The sequence below is a fragment of the Piliocolobus tephrosceles genome, chromosome 6, assembly GCF_002776525.5.
Source record: "Piliocolobus tephrosceles isolate RC106 chromosome 6, ASM277652v3, whole genome shotgun sequence".
In the NCBI taxonomy this organism is placed as follows: domain Eukaryota; kingdom Metazoa; phylum Chordata; class Mammalia; order Primates; family Cercopithecidae; genus Piliocolobus; species Piliocolobus tephrosceles.
The window spans coordinates 129705583-129727492 of record NC_045439.1 but is presented as its reverse complement, the minus strand read 5'-3'; the positions used below and the strand labels follow the sequence as shown (position 1 = coordinate 129727492).

General features: G+C 44.0%; 1 protein-coding gene across 4 annotated transcripts in view; it reads left to right on the top strand.

The window, feature by feature from the left end:
* Positions 1 to 21910, top strand: part of IGF1R (insulin like growth factor 1 receptor) — a 316842-nt gene that overhangs the window by 241239 nt on the left and 53693 nt on the right. For all 4 annotated transcript variants that reach the window (XM_023220870.1, XM_023220871.1, XM_023220873.2 and 1 more), the window contains 4 exons: positions 1847 to 2159; positions 7864 to 8012; positions 10538 to 10682; positions 19726 to 19940. In XM_023220870.1, coding sequence (XP_023076638.1) covers positions 1847 to 2159; positions 7864 to 8012; positions 10538 to 10682; positions 19726 to 19940 — 822 coding nt within the window. The remainder of the gene's footprint in view (positions 1 to 1846; positions 2160 to 7863; positions 8013 to 10537; positions 10683 to 19725; positions 19941 to 21910) is intronic.

Below are 21910 nucleotides of genomic sequence, written 5' to 3'. Positions count from 1 at the left end.
CACGCTGTTGCCCAGGCTGGAGTGCAGTGGCCAGATCTCAGCTCACTGCAAGCTCCGCCTCCCGGGTTTAGGCCATTCTCCTGCCTCAGCCTCCCAAGTAGCTGGGACTACAGGCACCCGCCACCTCACCCGGCTAGTTTTTTGTATTTTTTTAGTAGAGACAGGGTTTCACCGTGTTAGCCAGGATGGTCTCGATCTCCTGACCTCGTGATCCGCCCGTCTCGGCCTCCCAAAGTGCTGGGATAAACAGGCTTGAGCCACCGCGCCCGGCCGATCTCTGATTTTTTTCATCATGTATTTTTATTTTAAGAAAAAACGAATTCTAGAATCTCCACTCAGTATTGCAGGTCAGAGTCAAAAACATACACATTTAAATAATTTTGTATTGTTTTCCAGTTTGAGGATAAAGTAGGAAATGTATAATGCAAACCAGATTTCATATTTTGTTGACTTATACTTAATTTACAAGTAAGACTAACAGCCCACAGAGTGTGATCATGACAGCATTGTTATGGAAATAAATGCCAGCTCATCTATTTGGGATGTACACCATGGATCTGTGGTTATTAGACACTGATTTAACTTTAGCACATGAAGAGGCTTAGAGGAGATGACTTCTAATATCCTGAGGTTCCGTGGGCTCAGAGATACTACTCACCCACCTGTCAGAGGCATTGAAACCAGAGCAACTCCATCTTGAAAGGAGCTAGGTAAAATGAGGCCGAATTCCAGACAGTTAAGGCATTCTAAGTCATAGGATGAGATTAAAGGTCAACACAAAATACAGGTCATAAAGACCTTGCTGATCTAACAGTTGCAGTAAAGAAGCTGGCCCAAACGCACCAAAACCAAGATGGTGACGAGAGTGACCTGTGGTCGTCCTCATTGCCGCACTCCCACCAGCGCCGTGAGTGTTTACAGATGCCATAGCAACATCAGGAAGTTACCTTATATGGTCTAAAAAGGGGAGGTATTAATAATCCACCCCTTGTTTAGCATATCATCAAGAAATAACCATAAAAATGGGCAACCAGCAGCCCTCCAGGCTGCTGTCTGTAGAGTAGCCGTTCTTCTGCTCCTTTACTTTCCTAATCAACTTGCTCTCAGTTTATAGACTCACCCTGAATTATTCTTGCTTAAAATCCAAGAACCCTCTCTTGGGGTCTGGGTCAGGACCCCTTTCCTGTAACAAACGCATGTTCTTGGACTTGAGAATGACCCTCAGACATGGTGACTTCTTGGTCATCTTAAGGTTAGGATATCATGGCTTATTTGGGGTAACACCTTTGATATCATCTAAGCCAACAGAAATTTTCCTGAAGTCATTTTGAATGCTATCATCTTTACTATAGAGTGTAGTTTAATCATTTTCAAAATAAGCATTTCTACACACTAAGACTTTAAAAGAGTTTTCAGTAAGGAACATATTTGAAATGCAAAATGAGCATACACAATGCCTTTTAAATTACTAATGAACCATAGGGTTCCTGTAGGGCTTCTACTGGCTCACCCATGCCTGAGGCAGCCTTCAAAAGTGGGTATTATCTCCCTCATTTTACAGATGGGAAGAGAGAGGATCAGGATCACAGAAGCTAATGGTTTGTCCTAAACAAGGAGTTCCTAGGACCGGCTGAACTTTAAATATATCTACTCTCTGCATGTCTAAGTGGGTTGAAAGGACAGTGGTTGGGGAGAGGATTTCCTAGTGTGTTTTTGTATTGTCTCTTCAGTGAGCGATCTGGTGCTGGTGGTAGCAGTGAATGACCCAGAAGGATGCTGGCCAGGCCCAGAGAAGGCAGTGTCGCCCCTACCTGGTCTCACCTCCGTCTCTCCTCTGTCTCCACAGTGTGCCCGAGCGCATGTGGGAAGAGGGCATGCACCGAGAACAACGAGTGCTGCCACCCCGAGTGCCTGGGCAGCTGCAGCGCGCCTGACAACGACACAGCCTGTGTAGCTTGCCGCCACTACTACTACGCCGGTGTCTGCGTGCCTGCCTGCCCGCCCAACACCTACAGGTTTGAGGGCTGGCGCTGTGTGGACCGTGACTTCTGTGCCAACATCCTCAGCGCCGAGAGCAGTGACTCCGAGGGTTTCGTGATCCACGACGGCGAATGCATGCAGGAGTGCCCCTCAGGCTTCATCCGCAACGGCAGCCAGAGGTCAGTTGTGGCCACACATGTGGTCACTACCCACCCCCACTCCACCTGCCACCCTGGCACAGAAAAGTAGACTGTCAGTTGTTTCATCTGGGTGCAGCCCTCAGGAAGTTAACTGAGGTGGGTCAGTTTGAGAGGGCTGGCTTACCTTAAATGTTTGGTGAGATTCTGGGAACAATTGGCATGGCTTACTGGCCCCCCTCACCAGTTTGTTTTATATTTTAAGTGTATACTGCCTGGCTGTTTGAAATTAAGTATTTGCTTGCTGGTTTCAATACCCAGAGTTCATGGTCTCTCTGGGTACTTGCCAAGCTGGCATCTAAGAGAGGACTATAGTTTTAGATTTTCCTAGTCTAGGTGTTGCTAGCCAGGTGAGGCTTTGGAAATGCAAGAGAAAAGACAGGCCAAGCCCCCACCACCATCCTTGAGACCAGCAAGCAGACCTAAACATCTTAGTGCAAGAGCCAGCAGCAGCTCAGAGTAAGCAGTAGCTTAAAATAAGCAACATTTTCCCATCAGCACTTCCTTCCTCTCATCCCCCTCTACCTTGACCCTCCCTCAGTGCTCATCATGTCCTTCATTTTCCTTCCTGAACTTTGAGACTTCACTTGGGAAGCAAAGAATTTCCTTATGGCCGGGCACGTGGCTCATGCCTGTAATCTCAACACTTTGGGAGGCTGAGGTGCATGGATCACCTGAGGTCAGAGTTTGAGACCAGCCTGGCCAACGTGGTGAAACCCTGTCTCTACTAAAAATACAGAAATTAGCCAGGTATGGTGGCACATGCCTGTAGTCCCAGCTACTCAGGAGGCCGAGGCAGGAGAATTGCTTGAACCTGGGAGGCAGAGGTTGCAGTGAGCCAAGATCACACCACTTCATTCCATCCTGGGTGACAGAGCGAGACTCTGTCTCCAAAAAAAAAAGGAGTTTCTTATAACAAATGCCATCCCTTTTGTACATGTCAACTGGAGTTCTATAAATTTGTCATTGGTTTATGCTTTTGAAAATAAGATGCTAACATTGTTTAGAAATGTGGTAACTATAACTTTGAAAGCAAAAGAAGATTGGGTTTATGCTTTTGAAAATAAGATGCTGGCATTGTTTAGAAATGTGGGAACTATAATTTTGAAAGCAAAAGAAGATTGGAGATTTGGGGTTGCTGTTCCCTTTCCTGGAGCAGAGTAAAGAACTTTTAGGGGCTCACCCCTGTAATCCCAGCATTTTGGGAGGCCGAGGTGGGCAGATCCCTTGAGCCAATGGGTTCAAGACCAGCCTGGGCAACATGCAAACCCCATCTGTACAAAAGATACAAAAATTAGCTGGGCGTGGTGGCACACACCTGTAGTCTCAGCTACTCGGGAGTTGGAAGTGGGAGGATCACCTGAGCCCTTGAGGTCAACGCTGAAATAAGCCAAAATAGCCTTACTGCATTCCAGCACAGGCAACAGAGACTGTGTCTCAAAAAAAAAAAAAAAAAAAAAAGAGCTTTTAGGAAAGTGCTGTTTTAGTGAACAAAATGCCTTCTTCGTGATTAGCACCAAGGGGCCTGTCTCTCTGGGTCTGTCAAAATGTATTCTACAAATATAAAAATATCGGCAGGTGTGTGGTGGCTCACGCCTACAATCCCAGCACTTTGGGAGGCCGAGGCGGGCGGATCACGAGGTGAGGTCAGGAGATAGAGACCATCCTGGCTAACAGGGTGAAACCCCGTCTCTACTAAAAATACAAAAAATTAGCCAGGCCTGGTGGCGGGTACCTGTAGTGCCAGCTACTCAGGAGGCTCAGGCAGGAGAATGACGTGAACCCAGGAGGCGGAGCTTACAGTGAGCTGAGATCACGCCACTGTATTCCAGCCTGGGCAACAGAGTGAGACTCTGTCTCAAAAAAAATAAGTAAATAAATATCATTTATCATTAGAAAAGTAGATGTTAATTTTAAATATAATTTGTGCTGCAGTTTATTTCTATAAAGTACATTGAGCAAGTGTTCATAAAGGGGTTCTTTTTCTAGTGTATTATTTGGAGATGCAGCTTCTACTGTAGGTTTACCTTCAAATCAAAGATAATACTCATTTTCTTTTATAGTATTAAATGTAGAGCGACTTTCTGCCTCTTATAATTTGTATAACCATTAGGATAGTAACAAGAACAACAAAATTACTCTGAATACTTTAAAATGATAAATAGGCCTAGGACTTCAGTGAGCTGCAGAGAATACGTATTATGTCCAAAATCAGTCTACCGCATTGTACTCACATTTTGTTGGCAGCCTTCGAGTGTAAAAGGGCCTTTACTGGTGCACACCTCGGGCCCAGGGGCAGTGTCCGGAACCAAGTTGAGGCTCAGCCACTATTCAGACATCACCTTGCTCCTTGGGGTGGGGTTAGGGGAGCGGTAGCTTGTCCATGAACTCAGTATGCTATCATCTTTGTTTTGTGAATACATTTTCTGAATGATATTTGGAAGCCTTTGGTCATTCTGCAGCCACCAGAGTTGTGGCAAAGTGGGAATGCTATCCATTTGACAGTGTTGTTTCTTCTGCTCTAGCGCACTCTTCAGAGAATTGAGCCATTATTTCCCCTATTCATTCTTACAGTCCATTCAAAACTATACATCTACCTTTTTGTTTAAAAATAAAACACCATAAAGAATAATAAATTCCCTTCTCTCTGCCTATGAGGCTTACTTAACAATTACTTTAAAATATTTATTTTTTTATCTTGTTTATACCTTCTCTATACCATAATGGATTTGAGGAAGCTTCATCTATAAACATGTTATTCAAACATTTCTTAGAAAAACATTTTTTAAGTGCCCGATGTCTCCTAGACTTTTTACCAAAGACGATTGTTTCCTTTTTTTTTTTCTTTTCTCTTTGATAGACTGGCTGTGTCGCCCAGGCTGGAGTGCAGTGGTACGATCATAGCTCACTGCAGCCTCAAATTCCTGGGCTCAAGTGATCCTGCTGCCTCAGCCTCCCAGAGTGCTGGGATTACAGATGTGAGCCACTGTACCCAGCTTCAGATTTTTCTATTTGAGTGAAAGATGGAGAGAAACTAAACATACACTTACGTTACAATCCAGCAGTTGTAACCATGGATATTTATCCCAGAGAAATGAAATTTATGTCAATACAAAAACATGTACACCATCGTCCATAGCAGCTTTATTTGTAATAACCCCAAACTGAAATCACTCAGATGTACTATGATAAGTAATTAGTTAAACAAACTGTGGGACATCCACACTGTGGAATATTATTACTCAGCAATAAAAAGGAACAAACCACTGAAGTACACTACTTGGATGGATCTCAAGAACGTTATGCTCTGTGAAAAAGCCAACCTCAAAAGATCACGTACTGTATAATTCCATTTATACAACATCCTCAAAATGACAGATTATAGCTGGGCGAGGTGGCTCATGCCTGTGATCCCAGCACTTTGGGAGGCTGAGGTGGGTGGATAACCTGAGGTCAGGAGTTTGAGACCAGCCTGGCCAACATGGTGAAACCCTGTGTCTACTAAAAATACAAAGTTTGGCCAGACACAGTGGCTCATAACCTATCTCAGCACCTTGGGAGGCTGAGGTGGGCAGATTGCTTGAGGTCAGGAGGCCAACATGGTGAAACCCCATCTCTACTAAAAATACAAAAATTAGCCGGGCGTGGTGACCCGTCTCTGTAATCCCAGCTACTCAGGAGGCTGAGGCAGGAGAATCACTTGAACCCAGAAGGGCTGAGGTTGCAGTGAACCAAGATTGCGCCACTGTACTCCACCCTGGGTGACAGAGTAAGATTCTTGTCTCAAAAAAAAAAATACAAAAGCCAGGCATGGTGGTGCAAACCTGTAGTTTCAGCTACTCCAGAGGCTGAGGTAGGAGAATCACTTGAACCCCCAGGAGGTGGAGGTTGTAGTGAGCTGAGGTCATGCTACTGTACTCTAGCCTGGGCGACAGAGTGAGACCCTGTCTCAAAAAAAAAGACAGATTATAGAGATGGAAAACAGATTAGTGGTTGCCAGGTGTTAGGGACATTGGGGACTAGGTTGGGCAGGGCAGTGAGTATGAACAGGTAGCATCAGGGAGAACTGTGTGGTGATGGAACAGTTCTGTATCTTGATTGTAGTGATTATACAAATCTACACAAGTGATCAGTGACAGAGCACCATGTGGGCATGCGCGCGCGCGCGCACACACACACACACACACACACACAGTTAATTTCCAGGTTTGATATTGCATTATCATGATGTAAGATGTAGTAACCATTGGAGGAAATTGGGTGAAGGCTATGTGGGATCACTCTGTAACTTTGTAAATCTTTGCAGCTTTTTGTGACTCTATAATTATTTTAAAATAAAATGTTTTTTTAAAGGGAGAGTGGGAGTTTATAGGGTATGTAGATAAATTAGAAACAACAGAAGACCAAGTAAAAAAGTGCTGAAGGAAGCCCCCATCCCAGGCTAGAAATGAGAATGGTGAGTGCAATGGTAGAGGAAGGACTCCCCATCTGTGGGTGGGTCCAGTTCCTGCAGGAGCCTTCTGGAAGCCATGATCCCCATTCTCCCAAACACGCAATAGGAAAATACCAGAGAAGTTTTGTTTACCTATTAGCTTTTAAACAAAACAGAACCCTACATCTTTGTCTGAGATAAAAAATAACCTTCATAGGTAGGGGGAAGGGACATTAATAAAAAGAGCTATAATTTACACTGTTTTTCTTGAATGTTTTTACTTCATGAAATTTGAGAGATGATATAAGAACAATAATGTACATGTAATGGCTTCCCAACTTACCATCCTGTTAACACACACATCGTATAAGGTCGTATCATTTGTCTTGTTTGGAAATCAATTCAACTTTCTGACCCTTGTTCTGTATATAACTATAGGTCCCAAAGGTTCAGCTGCTAGGTTAGCCTTTTGTCTGCTATTTTGTAAATAACGGCAGGTAAGCAGGAAAAGTGCCAGTCTTACTTGTCCCTGACTCTTGGTGGTTTGTGGCATGTTCAGGATAGCATTTGAAATAAGAGCTCATTACAGAGTAATGGAAACCCCTTGCTTTTATTGTGTATGCAGCAAAAACAACATTTGGATCAATTTACAAGTTTCTGCAAAACACTGTCAAGAAATAATTTCAGTTGTGCTTTAGCAAGAAAATAATGGATCTGCGCTATACCACATGCCTTTTGGCATCCGTCACTGGGCTTTCCTGAGACACTGACTGCAGGAGCTGGACTACCGTTAGGCAGAGACACTATAGTCTCTTTGCTGTCTCTGTCTTCTCTCCTAGCTACTCCTCCAGGTACACAGGCCAGGGTCACAATATCAGAAAGCAGCTCTGGGTTCCTCCAGAGAACCCCCAGAGCTTCCTTTCTGCAACACTATGCTCCCACATGGAACCAGCTGGCTCATCAGTCAACAGCCTATGATACACAAATGCCTTGAGGATGCATCATGTATTTTGTCTGGAAGCAAGCAACACGCTCTTCCTTTGTAGGCTCTTTCTCCTTTTGGTTGCAATGTGAGTGGCTTATCTTGGGTGGGCTTGGGAATGATATACCATGTGACCACACGAACACTTCAAAACAGTTGCTTTTTCTAATGCATGCTGTAATAACAATAAAAAGCATATCCTTATGACTTTTTTAATGCAAGAAGACAGACTCAATTATCTGTGTTTTTGATTTTTTTTTTTTCTTCAACAGCATGTACTGCATCCCTTGTGAAGGTCCTTGCCCCAAGGTCTGTGAGGAAGAAAAGAAAACAAAGACCATTGATTCTGTTACTTCTGCTCAGATGCTCCAAGGATGCACCATCTTCAAGGGCAATTTGCTCATTAACATCCGACGGGGGAGTAAGTACTTCATCCCACTGGAAAAATGGCTAGATCTCATGGTTTTCTTTTGTTAATGCTTTTCATGCTCCCGTCCCTGAGTCACCACTAAAATATGGGCTTAGATAAACAACATGGTGTGTAAGCCTCATGCATGACGTCTCTTCTTTGAGTTTCCCTAAAAGATAAAAAACAGATTGAAAGGCAATCTGTTTTTTAGCCATTGGCACATCATTTATTCCTGTAAAGAGGGTCATCACTCTTTTTGTTAGTCACATCTTGCATAGGAGAGGCAAGCCCTGACACATACAAACCCCAGAAGAGACCATTGGATCAGAGGTGTGACTCAGCAGACTCCAGCTGTAGCCAAATCCACACATCTTTCAAGTCTAAAGAGTTTTCGTTACTTCAATTTACTGAGAAGACTGAGCAAAGGGAAGTTTAGTGATACCACGTTAAACTTTTATGAAGTCCAAAAGAATGCTAGATTTCCAAATTTACTTGTGAAAGACAAAAGGATACAAGTATGTGTCATTGTGTACGTAAAGTTTCAGTCTCACCCCGGTACAATGACCTATATTTGCAGTAGATGGCATTCCTGGTAAGTTGCTTCTAAGTTGAATATGTGCAAAGGATTTCCCACTGACTTAGCCTGCGATCTCTTCACTTCTTTGTTTTTTGTGTGTGTTTGTTTCTTTGTTTTGTTTTGAGACAGAGTCTCACTGTGTAACCCAGGCTGGAGTGCAATGGCACAATCATAGCTCACTGTAACCTGGAACTCCTGGTCTCAAACAATCCTTCTACTCAGCCTCCCACGTTGCTGGGACTACAGGCACACCCTACCATGCCTGGATAATTTAAAAAATCTTTTCACTTCTGATTTTTTCATTGCCAAGGGCTTCTAGTAATGGTGCCTTAAATTCTCTGCTACTGGGACCACTTGGTCAAGGTACTGATAGTTTTATAAGCTAGAATAAATACTGTAAAAAGACTTTCAAGTTGAAAGGAATTTTTTGGGGAAATCCTTTTATGAAGAATTTTTTTTTACAGTTTGAGAGGAAAAATAATGTATTTTGAGAATTTGCTTTTCCTTAATATTTGTTAAATGAATAAACTGTTTTCTTAAGGTTTAGAAAGGACAGAAATAAGTTTTTGCTTATTTCTTCTGAATTTGTTGATATCCCTTGCTGTTGTTCACAATATACCCACTCCCAGTCCTCCATGACGAAGGTAACTCTATTCCCCACAACTAGGGCTTCCCTGCTCTCATGGTACTTCTGAAGTTTAATTCTTTTGGCTGTGTCTGCATTTTCTGATTTACTTTTAATTTGCTTATCCCTAGAACATACCTTTTGAGTGCCTAAACTTTTTTATCTTCCTCTGAAGATAAAATTTCAATCTGTGAATTAAATCCATGGAGAAGTATCATTTTATGAAGGAATTGGTGCATATTTATGCATGATGATGAAATGTGTCTTCTGGTTTATGTCCATTGCAGGAAATAGATTGGATTTAGGATGATGGGACATCTCATTAGAGGGGAAATTTCCTGATCTTGACTAAGGCATACTTCCTACCCCACGTTTAAAATTCAGGATCTCTTCCTTAAAACATCAACTGCATACAACCTCTCATCTTTTCAACTTGAATTTCCCTTTAATTTTTCTTGGAAAGCTGTTAAATTAGATGTAGGGCTTTATCCTTTAGTACCCTTATTTTATTTGTATCAACTCAAAGCAAAATAGAGCCTTTTATTAAATATGTCTTCATAAATTATACACAGTAAAATCCCATTAATTGAACCACACCCAGTTCATTATAGTCTTTATTAAAATTTTAGCATTAGTTGAACTGAAAATTGGTTTTTATTTACTAGGGGAAAGGGTAGACTAAACAAGATAAAAGGAAACCTGTTGTTTGCATATTATGTTTGTACATCTGTATTAGCAACTATTTTTCCTATTTTCTAGTTCCAAAGGCAATATGTAAATATTATAGAAAACTTAGCAATGCAGAAATGAATTTTTAAAAATCCCTCATAGATAGCCATTGTTAACATTTTGGTATATTTTCTTCTAGTCTTAGTAAAATGGAACCTTTAAATATAGATTCCTGTATCTTAGGAATTAGAAAGGCAGCAAAGGCAGTTCTGAATGAGACGGAGAAAATGTTGTTGATTTAGTCATGCCCTTGTACTATGGAGGCCATACTGTCTGTTGACAGAGCATATTAAAAGACATTCCCTACAATTGTCAGCCTTAGCTAATTGCCAGTCTGGTATTTATGATCAGCTTGGGAGCTGCAGTACCCCCAACCTCCTAGAAACTTGCCTTCCCCCGCCTGGGAGGCCTCATTCCAGGAGTGGTTGTTGCGAGTCAAGCCAGGGAAGCATGCTTTTGTCAGGGAATGGCCAGTCCTGTGCTGGGAGCCTGAGCATCTCAGGGGGCACCTGCCATTGAATTGTTCTCACTTGTGTTTGTAAGAATCCAAGTATGTCACCCTTACACCAAGTGAGCACACAATGACACGATCCCCTTTCAATGTAGATAACATTGCTTCAGAACTGGAGAACTTCATGGGGCTCATCGAGGTGGTGACGGGCTACGTGAAGATCCGCCATTCCCATGCCTTGGTCTCCTTGTCCTTCCTAAAAAACCTTCGCCTCATCTTAGGAGAGGAGCAGCTAGAAGGGTAAGTGCCCCAAATTTCATGAGCTGATGTTCTCCTATTACAAAATAAGCAGCATACTTGTAAAACTGTTGCTGAGGTAAGAGCCCTCCCGGCCTTGTTAAATAGAAGAAAGGAAGAAGCCTCACTATTGCCTGTGCTGCTCGAGTAGGTGTTGGGTAGAGTCATGATTCTCCATTCTTAGGAGGTTGCTGTTTTGGAAAACAGATGTTTTCCCCCTTACTGGATTTTGCCTCGTCAGTCAAGGGTTGCGTGTCTGACTGTGACCAGTGAGACGGCAGACTTGGGGCAGACTTGGTGTTCTTGGGCTTTTCTGCCAAGACTGACAGCAGTTGATCTGGAGTGCTCACCTCCCTGTGAAATCATTCACACAACCCTCATCTGCCTCAGGATGCTGTACTCTACTATGCACAACTACTCCATCTCTTAAGATATTGAAAGTGAGAGCAGCGGAGGAGCATGGGCAGTTCGTTTTGTTATAAAGAAATCCAGATTCACAAGATTGTTTTTATTGATTAGTTTACAGGATTTGCACTATTGATAGAATTTTTGCCTTGGCACAGGAGTGCTTTGTGATAGGGGTTTTAAAATAATCATGGGCTTTTCACTGGAGGATAAAAGCTGGTGCTTATTGCATGCACAATTGCTTTCCAGCCGTCAGCCTATGTGTACCTTTGCATGTGTACTTTTTCTCTTAAATACTCCCTTTTAAGTATGATTCTTGCCTGGCTTTAAGCAAATGCTTCAAAATAAAAGGAGTTATCAATTAAGGAGTGAATTCCTTCTAAAGAGAATTTGGGAAAATAATTTAGGAAAAAAAGAGGCGAGAAGGTCATGGGAAAGGTTGTCCTTGCTGATTTAGCTGCCCCAACTGGATAAAGTTACTGCATAAGGGTTTCTTTACAGCCTCCCTGTTTTTCTCAGACTAACTCTTGGTCAGTCTTAAATTCTTAAAATTCCATCATCTGATAGAGCTAACAAGAGCAGGCAGCTCTTCATTCCATCCTTGAAAAGCACAGTGTCCTCCCCACTGGGAACACCAATCCTTGAAAAACTTCTTTCTCATTGCAAATCGAAGGAGGCTGCCACTGCGCCCAGCCCCAGACTCCTCAGTCACTTACCTGGCAAGCTGAGGTCCTACCAATTTAAGGTGATGATGATTGTTCGTTGTATTAAATTTTAAAATGAATTTTTTATCCACCTTTTTTTTTTTTTTTTCTAAGTAGGTTTGTGTTTCTGGAATCCCGGATATCTGTGAGCTCTTTTTCTTCAGCAGATTAGTAGCTGTCAGATTTTCCTGTTGCTTAATGATACACCTTTTTTTTTTTTTTTCTAGACTAAGCAAATGATAGACATAAAGGTGAATGCTGAGAGGAGAGTTTAATTTCTATTAGGAATTATGTGATTACCTTTTCATGGAGTATTAACTAACTATTGTGCACTTAAATGTAGCTAGAAATTAAAGCCTGATTTTTATTTGCAAGAATATTTATGATGTCTTTCTCATTATCTGAAACTTGCATAAAACCTGAAGTATCAGCAAAATCTTTTAAGGATGCATGCTCAGGTGTTTGCGAGGCTTCCCAGGTAAGCGTGGGCCCCTGGCCTGCTCTTACCATTTTAGATGCAGGGGAGGGCAAGTGGGCCTTGGGTTTTCCCTGCTGCTGCTGCTCCCCAGTAGCCCTGTAGCTCCAAGGATGCCGGCTCCAGCCTTTCATTCCTGCATGCTGCTTCTAAGAGGCTCTCTTTTGAGCTAGGGCTCTTAAGAATCTTTCACCTCTCAATGGGAGCTCTTTTCTCTCATCCTGTCTTCCTGGCACATGACCACAAAGATATAGCCTGTCCTCACGATGATCTCCCCAAGAGCTCTGTTTGCTTCAGGTGTTGAGACCACTAGCAACACCTCAGCTGTTCATTTCTCCTTAGACTCAGGGACAGAGTTAGGTCTGGCCCCTTCACTGGCTGCCCTCACTTCTTCTGCAAGAAGGGAAGAGTCAGAGCAAGAAAGGGAAGGATATGATACGATAGACAGATAAACATCAGCAGTGCAAAGCAGAACTCGCAGTGTTACAAGGGAAAGAGAGAAATGTGCCCTAGGCATGGAGAAGAGCCAGATAACCTGAGAAGATCAGACAGGCTTCTGAGGAGGTGGCATTTGAGATGGGCCTTGAAGGCTTTCGGGAAAAACTTGGGGAAAGCAGAGGATTGAAGTGAAGAAAGGCAATTCGAGGTAGGGTGGCAGGAGCAAAGGCAACAAGTTGGGGCATCCTGGGGCCTGTTGGGCAACTAACGCTGGAGAGGTGGGTGGTACTAGAGTTACGTAAGATGTTTTGCACCCAGGTATAAAGGGTTATAATTTAGGTAGACCATGGAACATATTCAAGGCTTTTGAATAGAAGAGTGTTAGCAGAGCTGAAATTTTTATTTCGATATGCTTTTGGTTTAAGCCAAGATAACTTTTATCCCAGTGTTTCTCAAACTTTGCTACACATTATGGAATCACTGGGGGTGGGGGTGGGGTTGAGAAATCCTGATGTCCAGGTTGCACCCCCACCCCAATTCAATAGGAGTGTTTGGGATTAGGATCCAGGAATCAGTGCTTGTCTAAAGATCCCTAGGTACTTCAGCAGGGAACAAAGACTGGAAACCACTGCTTTATCCCTTCATTTCTTCCCATGTGCATATCACAAAGCACTTTGACGGTTTTTTTCCTAAGTATTTTCCCCTCACACTGCTGCCTAATGTTTTAGAGGTTCACCCATGTTGTTACACGTGTCACACTATTTTCTTAAACTTTTTCTTTTCTTTTTTTTTTTTTTTTGAGATGAAATCTTGCTCTGTTGCCTAGGCTGGAGTGTAGTGGCACTGTCTCGGCTCACTGCACCTCTGCTTCCTGGGTTCAAGCAATTCTTCTGCCTCAGCCTCCTGAGTAGCTGGGATTACTGGCACGCACCACCACACCTGGCTTACTTTTGTACTTTTAGTAGAGACGGTCTTTCACCATGTTGGTCAGGCTGTTCTCGAACTCCTGACCTTGTGATCCACCCGCCTCGGCCTCCCAAAGTACTGGGATTACAGGCTTGAGCCACCATGCCCAGCCTTCTTGAACTTCTTTTATAGCCAATGATAACATAAATGTTTCCATTGGGTTCAATAGAATGAAAGTTTTGTAGCCTTTTGTTTTTGATGGAGAACAGAACAATTCGAGATACAGAGATCCTTCAACTCTGACAACCTTGACTTTCCAAAATATCACTGAGATCCCTCTCAAAAAGTCTCCTGAGTCATCCAGAACAGAGAATTCAAGCATTTTACCTAGAGCGGAGCTCTTATTCCTCACTCAGAGCCTGTTGACTTCTATATCACACTCAGTGTGAGCTGATTTTGCAACCGAGTGACAAAAGCCATAGTCATGGTTTCCTCAAGGACACCACTAGGGTGTATTTCTAGAGTAATGACCTTAGACATTAAGAAAATCAAGGCCGCTCTGCTGTTTACAAAGGAAACAGGTTTTGTAATCCACATGTACATGATTTTTATAAAATAGTTAATTTTTAAGCTCTTAGAGAATATTTTCACTATCTGGAAAGTCCCCTTGTTTGGACAACCTTGTTTCCTGATGGCATCAGGTAACTAAGTAAGGAGTTAAAATTTCACATTCTTTGGTGCTACCAAGGATTGTTGCCTTGAAAAGAAGAAGGAAAAAGTAGATGGAGGGTGGCGAGTTAAAAGAATTGACAGTCGCAGATAGGCATTTCTATGCTTTTGTTCCTACCACTTGACTTTGCAACACCCAGTGCTTTGTAATACCTTCTTGGAGCTCTAAAGCTGAAACATGGCCGCTCTTTAACATTTCCCTGGGACTTTTGGAAAATATACACTCAACCCTGTGACCCAGCAATTCCAGGATCCACCCAAGAGAAATGAAAACATGCCCACACAAGACTTGTGTATGAATTTTGGTAGCAGTATTACTCATAATAGCTTCCTGGGACTCCCCTGACCCCCAGGCCAAAAAAAAAGACCCACTGGAAACCATTCAGATGTTCATCAACAGATGAATGGATAAAAAGATAAATTGATAAACAAAATGTGGCACAAAGGACAACTGACTACTCAACAATAAAAAGACGTGAAGTATGACGCGTGTTACAACGTGAGTGAACCTCTAAAACATTAGGATAAGTGAAAAGGAAAAATCCAGACACAAAAGGCTACATATTGTATGACTCATTAGTATGTAATTTGCAGAAAAGGCAAAACTATAGAGACAGAAAGCAGACCAGGGATGGCTGCGGGGAAGAGGCGGAGATCGACCACCAATGGGAATGAGGGAACTCTTGGGTGATGGAAATGTTCTGAAACTGAGTAGTGGACAGTTGTGTAAATTTACTGAAGCTCATGGAATGATGGGTGAATTTTTTTTTCTCTTTTTTTTTTGAAACGGAGTCTCACTGTGTTGCCCGGGTTGGAGTACAGTGGCGCTATCTCGGCTCACTGCAAGCTCCACCTCCCGGGTTCACGCCATTCTCCTGCCTCAGCCTCCCGAGTAGCTGGGACTACAGGTGCCCACTACCATGCCCGGCTAATTTTTTGTATTTTTAGTGGAGATGGGGTTTCACCATGTTGGCTAGGATGGTCTCGATCTCCTGACTTCATGATCCGCCCGCCTCGGCCTCCCAAAGTGCTGGGATTACAGGCGTGAGCCACTGCTCCCAGCCTGATGGGTGAATATTTGATAGGTAGATTATACTTCAGAAGTAAAGCTATTTTTAAGAAACACCTGACAAACAAAGAGGAAACATTTTCTGAGTATCTGTATGGTGCCTGGTTCCACCTAGATAGACATTCCCACCCTTGCTGAACCCCTAAGGTTGATGTAAATACTGGATTTGCAGGAGGGTGGACATGATATAAACCAACGCGTTTGCAGATGAATTGATGGGAGCATCTGCAGAAAGTCAAAAAAGGCCAAATACTCTTATCAGTTGCAGATGGCTCTGTTGCTGATGACAGCCTGTGTCCTGGGTTCTGATGCCCTCTAGAGACAGCCGTGAAGAGGCAGTTTTCTCCTCTAAGAAAGGAACTGGAATGATTGGTTGTATAATTGCAGAATTGTTTTCAATATGTCAGCAAGTACTGAAAATGGGGAAACTGTCCTTCCTACCTCTGTAGGCTGGAGACCTCAGGTTCAGCTCCATTTATCAGGGCACAGGACCTTCCTGTTCTGAGACTTTGTTTCAGGGGACTTTTACACTTCAGAGAGTAGCACAGGTCATCCTGCACTTTTGTGGGGTGATTAAAAGCTCACGGTATCCTCTTACGTTTAGCCCATCCAATTCTTCCAGCTGGCCTCGGACAGAAAAGCAAGGAAGACACCCCCAGTTTGCAGCTGAGAGACTCCAGCCTGGGAGAGCTGAATAAATCTTTTGCCCAGAGTTGTTCCTCAGTAAGTGCTGGAGATGAGGCTCAGACCTGACCTTTGGATTCCCAGATGGAGTGCTCTGAACCCTGTACCTGGGTCTATCTTCAAACAGCACTCAAATATCGATAGAGATAACATAAAGATGTCCTCAGGAAGATAACCAACTGTTCCCGCCCCGTGTGGTCTACAGATTGGGAGACAGGGCCTACCCAAGTGTAGAAACAAACATTTTTTACAACATAGAGAAGGCTGAGAACCAGGATACCAGTATCAATAAAATCTAGATATCACAGCGCATATGGAAGCTAAAGAAAAATAAATAACTGGTCAGGTGTGGTGGCTCACACCTGTAATCCCAGCACTTTGGAAGACCATGGCAAGGGATTGCTTGAGCCCAGGAGTTTGAGACCAGCCAGGGCAACATAGTGAGATACCAGCTCTTAAAAAATAAAAATAAAAGAGAAATTAACCAAGCATGGTGGGGCATACCTATGGTACTAGCTACTTGAGAGGCTGAGGTAGGAGGGTAACCTATGCCTGGGAGGTTGAGGCTGCAGTGATCTGTCATTGCGCCTCTGCACTCCAACCTGGATGACAGAGTGAGACCCTGTCTCAAGAAAAAAAAAAACTAATTTTTAAAAGCATTCTTTGAAGGTAAAGGCAGTAAGCTTAGAAACAATGGAAATCACATTTACTGAGTTATTTACTTAAGTAGTCTTTTCCTTTAGGAAACAATGATAACTTTATGCATATTTTAAAGATGTGCAGACAGGTCTCTGCCTTTTACCCTCTCTTAATTCTCACCTAATCATGGAAGGAATTTAGCAGGGAGCCTTGCCCCAAGCTGCGGCTGGAATAACAAGCACAGTATTGACAGGCAGCTCATGAATGACTTGATTATTATTTTGACAAGGGTTTTATTTTTATTTTTCTTTAGCTTCCACAGGCTCCGTAATGCCTGGGTTTTATTGATACTGGTATCCTGGCTCCCAGCTTCTTCAATGATTGTAAAAAATGTTTGTGTTTACTGTAAAAAGATAATCTTGCTTTTCAAAGTGATTAATCAAATACACAGAATTTCAGTGTGCCTGCCATTCATTTGTCAAATTCCTGATTTATAATTCATGCTTCCTCCCATGGGGAGAAGAATGTTTTGTTCAGAAGGTATTTTTGGTGTGGTTCTGTTCCCTGCTAGTGAAATTAGTTTACTAAAAGAGGCCTCATTCTGGGTGCAGATGGAAGTTTGGCCTGATTAATTGGTCCTTACCGGCAGCCTAGAGGTTTCTTCACCAGCAAGGATATTTTGTCCTGTAACAGTAACTCAGGTCCCTGGAAGCAGCCCCACACTTGGGCGTGCATCACTGCAGAGTCTCCTTTGGAGCTGGAGAAACTCCATGAGCAAGAATGGGCTTATGATAGGACGCATCCATTTTCACCCCATCCCTCCTTCAGTTGTATGACTGCATGGAGCCCTTCTGATCTCCAGCAGTGTCACCTGGCTGTGAGAAAGAGCAGGTGTGGATGGGGCCTACCCCCGGCAACAGTAGATTCAACTGGGCCATATCCCAGCACTGCTCCCCGGGAAACACGCCTTGTGTTGCATTGACCAGATCTGGGATCATTTGGACAATGTCTTACGCGGCTTTTCCAGGATAGCTATGTGTTCAGGAGTGAGCCCTTACTGAAAGCGAAGAATTGTTGACTCGCAAGTTTTTGCTACCAGTTTGGTAGCCACTATTGTGTCCAGAGGCCTAAAGATGGGCTTGTGAGGAGCCTGACTTAGCTTCAGAGGCACTGTCTTTCGACTCACTTGTGTGTTCACTGCACCCCTGTGCTGGCAGGACTCCCACCTCCACCCCCAGCACTTGTGTGAACAGAGAGCCCAGTGCTCAGGGAAGGGTTGGGCTTCAGGCTTGTAGGGTGGATTCCGTGGCAGCTCTGTGACTCCTTCTGGGCATTCTTAAAGTAGACAGGGAGCTTAGATGTCACCTATGCATTCCCCTTGTTGTCCTACGAGTGAGTAAACAGGGCTACAAATAGCACTAAGGGACCTGCATGTGGCTGTGCAGTCATTAATGGCATTTCTGGTCCTGGGTCCCAGTCTCTGAACTCCCTCCTGGTCTGACCTCCGTTTGTGAATGTTCAGGAAAATGTCACAGGGCTGCTTGGCAGCATTGTAACCATAGTGAGAATCAGGCTGAGGATTGACCAGCTGGTTAGAGGTCCTGGTTTGGGTGTAAATGAAGACCCTCACCAGATGCAGAGAGATCCCCAGTGGACGTAGCCTCCAGGGCAGAGGAAGGCGTAGGGGTTCTGTTCTGTCCTGGCTATGCTGGCTCTGTAGGGAGGGCTGGGGTCCTTTTTCGTTTGTGTGTTTATACATTAGATCTGTGAGTGGATCTTAGACATCACTCAAAGTACTGCACTGATTGCTAAACTTAGTAAGAAGCGGAGCAGGAAGAGGAGAGGAAGGATTCATGGTCCATGGGGATCAGGCCCATCAGCACAGAGAACTCAGACTGTCAGCCCTGGCATTGTCTGCTGGCTTCCTGGGGAAGCCAGAGAGAAAGGCCCACTGCAGGGATCTTTGTCTAGACCCAAGCCGTAGCTGTCTGCTTTCTTGCCTCCCCGGGGATGGACTTGTCCTGCCACCTGGGTAGCCAGATAGAATGGCTTCCTGTGCTGGTTGGATCCGCTACTTGTGTGTACACCCTCGGGGTCAGAAGCCACTTCTGGTTTGGTGGGCTTTGGTCCTCCAGCACCTCACTGGAACTCAACCTCTCCTAGATTGCTGGTTCTCCACGTGTGGTCCAGGGACCACAGCAGGGGTCAGCACCACCTGGCACTTGTGATAAATGCAGATTCTTTGCCCACCCCAGCTATATCAGAAGCTCTGGGGGTGGGGCCCAGCACTTTGCAAACAAGTTTTGTGCACACGGAACTTGGAGAACCACTGTATTGGATTCTAAGTCCTCTTGCCTGGATGAGAGGCCTGAGGGCACTGCCTGTTGGTGGCTCTTCCTCCTCCCCCACACCTCCAGGGACTGGAACTGGGGCTTCTTAGAGTGAAAGATGAATCGGGGAAGGAGAAGGCCCAGGGTTGACCCCCCACAAGTTTGTCTCCCTGTCACATGCTGTCTCCTGTCCCATCATGCTGCTGATTGGGCATAGGCAGGATTTACTTCCATGGATAATGGGAGACTTCAGAGCAAATGTGTAAGCTGTTCCGGTTGGGTAGCAGAGCATGTCTGTTCTCTCATGGATTGCTTTCAAGCATGTTGTGCATACTTGGCTGAGAAAAATAACCAAAGGCATTTCTTGGGAATGATTCTAGTAACATCCTCTGGTACAAGAAGCATTATTTGATGGTAATAGAGGTCATAAAATTAATTAGCATCTTATCGATTTTGATACATTGTCCTTGAATCATGTTGTTGCCATTGTTAACAGCAACTATCTATTCTCCTATAGTGTTAATAACTAAATCTCTTATTGGCAAAGGAAATGTATTGTGGAGCAAGTGGCAAAGAGGACCTATGTTACGTGGCCAGCAGGCTAGAGGGGACTGTGGCCAAGGGCAGGTGCGCTAACATAACATAACATCGATTTCTATGCTTCTAGGAATTACTCATTCTACGTCCTCGACAACCAGAACTTGCAGCAACTATGGGACTGGGACCACCGCAACCTGACCATCAAAGCAGGGAAAATGTACTTTGCTTTCAATCCCAAATTGTGTGTTTCGGAAATTTACCGCATGGAGGAAGTGACGGGGACTAAAGGGCGCCAAAGCAAAGGGGACATAAACACCAGGAACAACGGGGAGAGAGCCTCCTGTGAGTGATAGCATCCAAAACACCATGGGCCCAACCATCATGATAACAGCAGACCCTCCTCCCATGTGTGATGGCAACTTTCCTCTGCGGCCCTTGCTTGTTTCACATGGGGGACCACTAGACCATCTTCACTAGCGCTTTGCTGCTACTTATATGTCTTCAGAATCAGTAGTGGGCAGATATGTGATATATTCATATTTACAAATTCTGTACATCTCTGTGAGTGTGTGAAACACTTATAAATAGGTTCTCTCTCAAACTCTAAAGTGCTGCTTACAGAATGCACAATTAAATGTCCTTTTATACACAGGTGCACAGTTAGATTATTTGTTTTTCTTTTTCTTTTTCTTTTTCTTTTTTTTTTTTGAGATGGAGTCTCACTCTGTCACCCAAGCTGGAGTGCAGTGGCATGATCTTGGCTCATTGTAACCTCTGCCTCCTTGGTTCAAGCGATTCTCATGCCTCAGCCTCCCGGGTAGCTGAGATTATAGACACCCGCCACCATGCCCAGCTAATTTTTGTATTTTTTTGTAGAGGCGAGGTTTCATCATGTTGGCGAGGCTGGTCTCAAATTCCTGACCTCAAATGATCCACCTGCCTCAGCCTCCCACAGTGCTGGAATTACAGCTGTGAGCCACCATGCCCTGTCCGATTATTTTTCAGGGAAGAGCCAGGGTGCTCCAGCCCTGTGAGCTCTATCCTCCCGCTCCCACAGAAGGAAAGCACAGGCCTGTGAGGTGAAGGGGGCTCTGCCCTAAGAACAGCCCCTGTGGGCCACAGGTTTCCTGTCCCTTACACTCGGCCGCCTTGTTTCTCCCACCCCAATGTGAAAAAGATGAAGCCTGCATCCGTGAGTTGATACCACTTTTTAAATTTAGAATAATATAATTATAGCCTTGTACTGGTTATAAAACTTAAGGTCTCGTATCAGAGATACAGCAGCGCCTTTCTCATCTAACCCTGTGTAGAATATGGCTGCTGAGAATGGTGTGGCTCTCTTTGGCTGGACAGGGTTATAAAAGTAAATCGTCTTTTCACCTTTGGCTTTTAATAAGGGAAGGGTATTAGGAAAAAAAGTAGTTTGTATGATTAAGGGTGATTTGTGTGTGTGTGCACACAGACATACGTGCGGGGAGGCAAATCAGAACTGATACGTGTTTGGCTTTGTCTTGTTTTCCTGGTGTCTGGATTTACCTGGCAACACTCGTTGCTCTGGGGGATCTGAGAGGAAAGCATACTGACTGACCTAGGGCTGAACAGCAGGCTTAGGACCAGTGCCGCCTCCCTCCACCTGCCCACTCTGTCCCTGCAAAGCCCCTGCCTTGCTCCCTGTTCAGACCGTAGTAAAATCGGATGTATCAGAGCATTTCAGAGTGCTTTTCTCCTTAGAGTCAACCAGTCTGACCTGTCAGATCATAAATATAGTAGCCATTTATTTTCTTTTGAAAGAAAAGTCATGATTTCCTCTCTAACTCTTCAGCAGGAACTGTGACATTTTCCGATCTCAGTTGTGCACATTTTGCCCTAAAGACTTCTTAGCTCTTTTACTGTCTTCAGTCCCTCTGCTTCACCTCTTGAGTGTGTAGTGGGATTCAGGCAGATAAAAAAGGGGCAAAAGGACAACTCATCAGAGAGCTCTGGGTCTCCATGAGGGTAGGCAGTCATCAGTTTTTCCCTGGTCCTTATTGTACTTTGAATTTGGTCCAAGGAATAAGAGAGGGACTTGGCACAGCTTCCCTGCCATACCTGCCAACCAGGCCTACTTCCCATAGAACACATTAGGCTTGGTCAAGTGAAATCTTCTTGTCATTGCTTAATCCAGCCCCCTGTTGTTTGTCAGCCCTCACTGGAGGCCTCACAGGAGTTCCTGTGTCCTTCCAGTTGAATACCAAGTTTAGACCAAGAAAAATTCCTTTCTGTGGCACACCTGTGGTCTCTTACCTGTCTTTGGTGGTTGTACAGGAACAGGC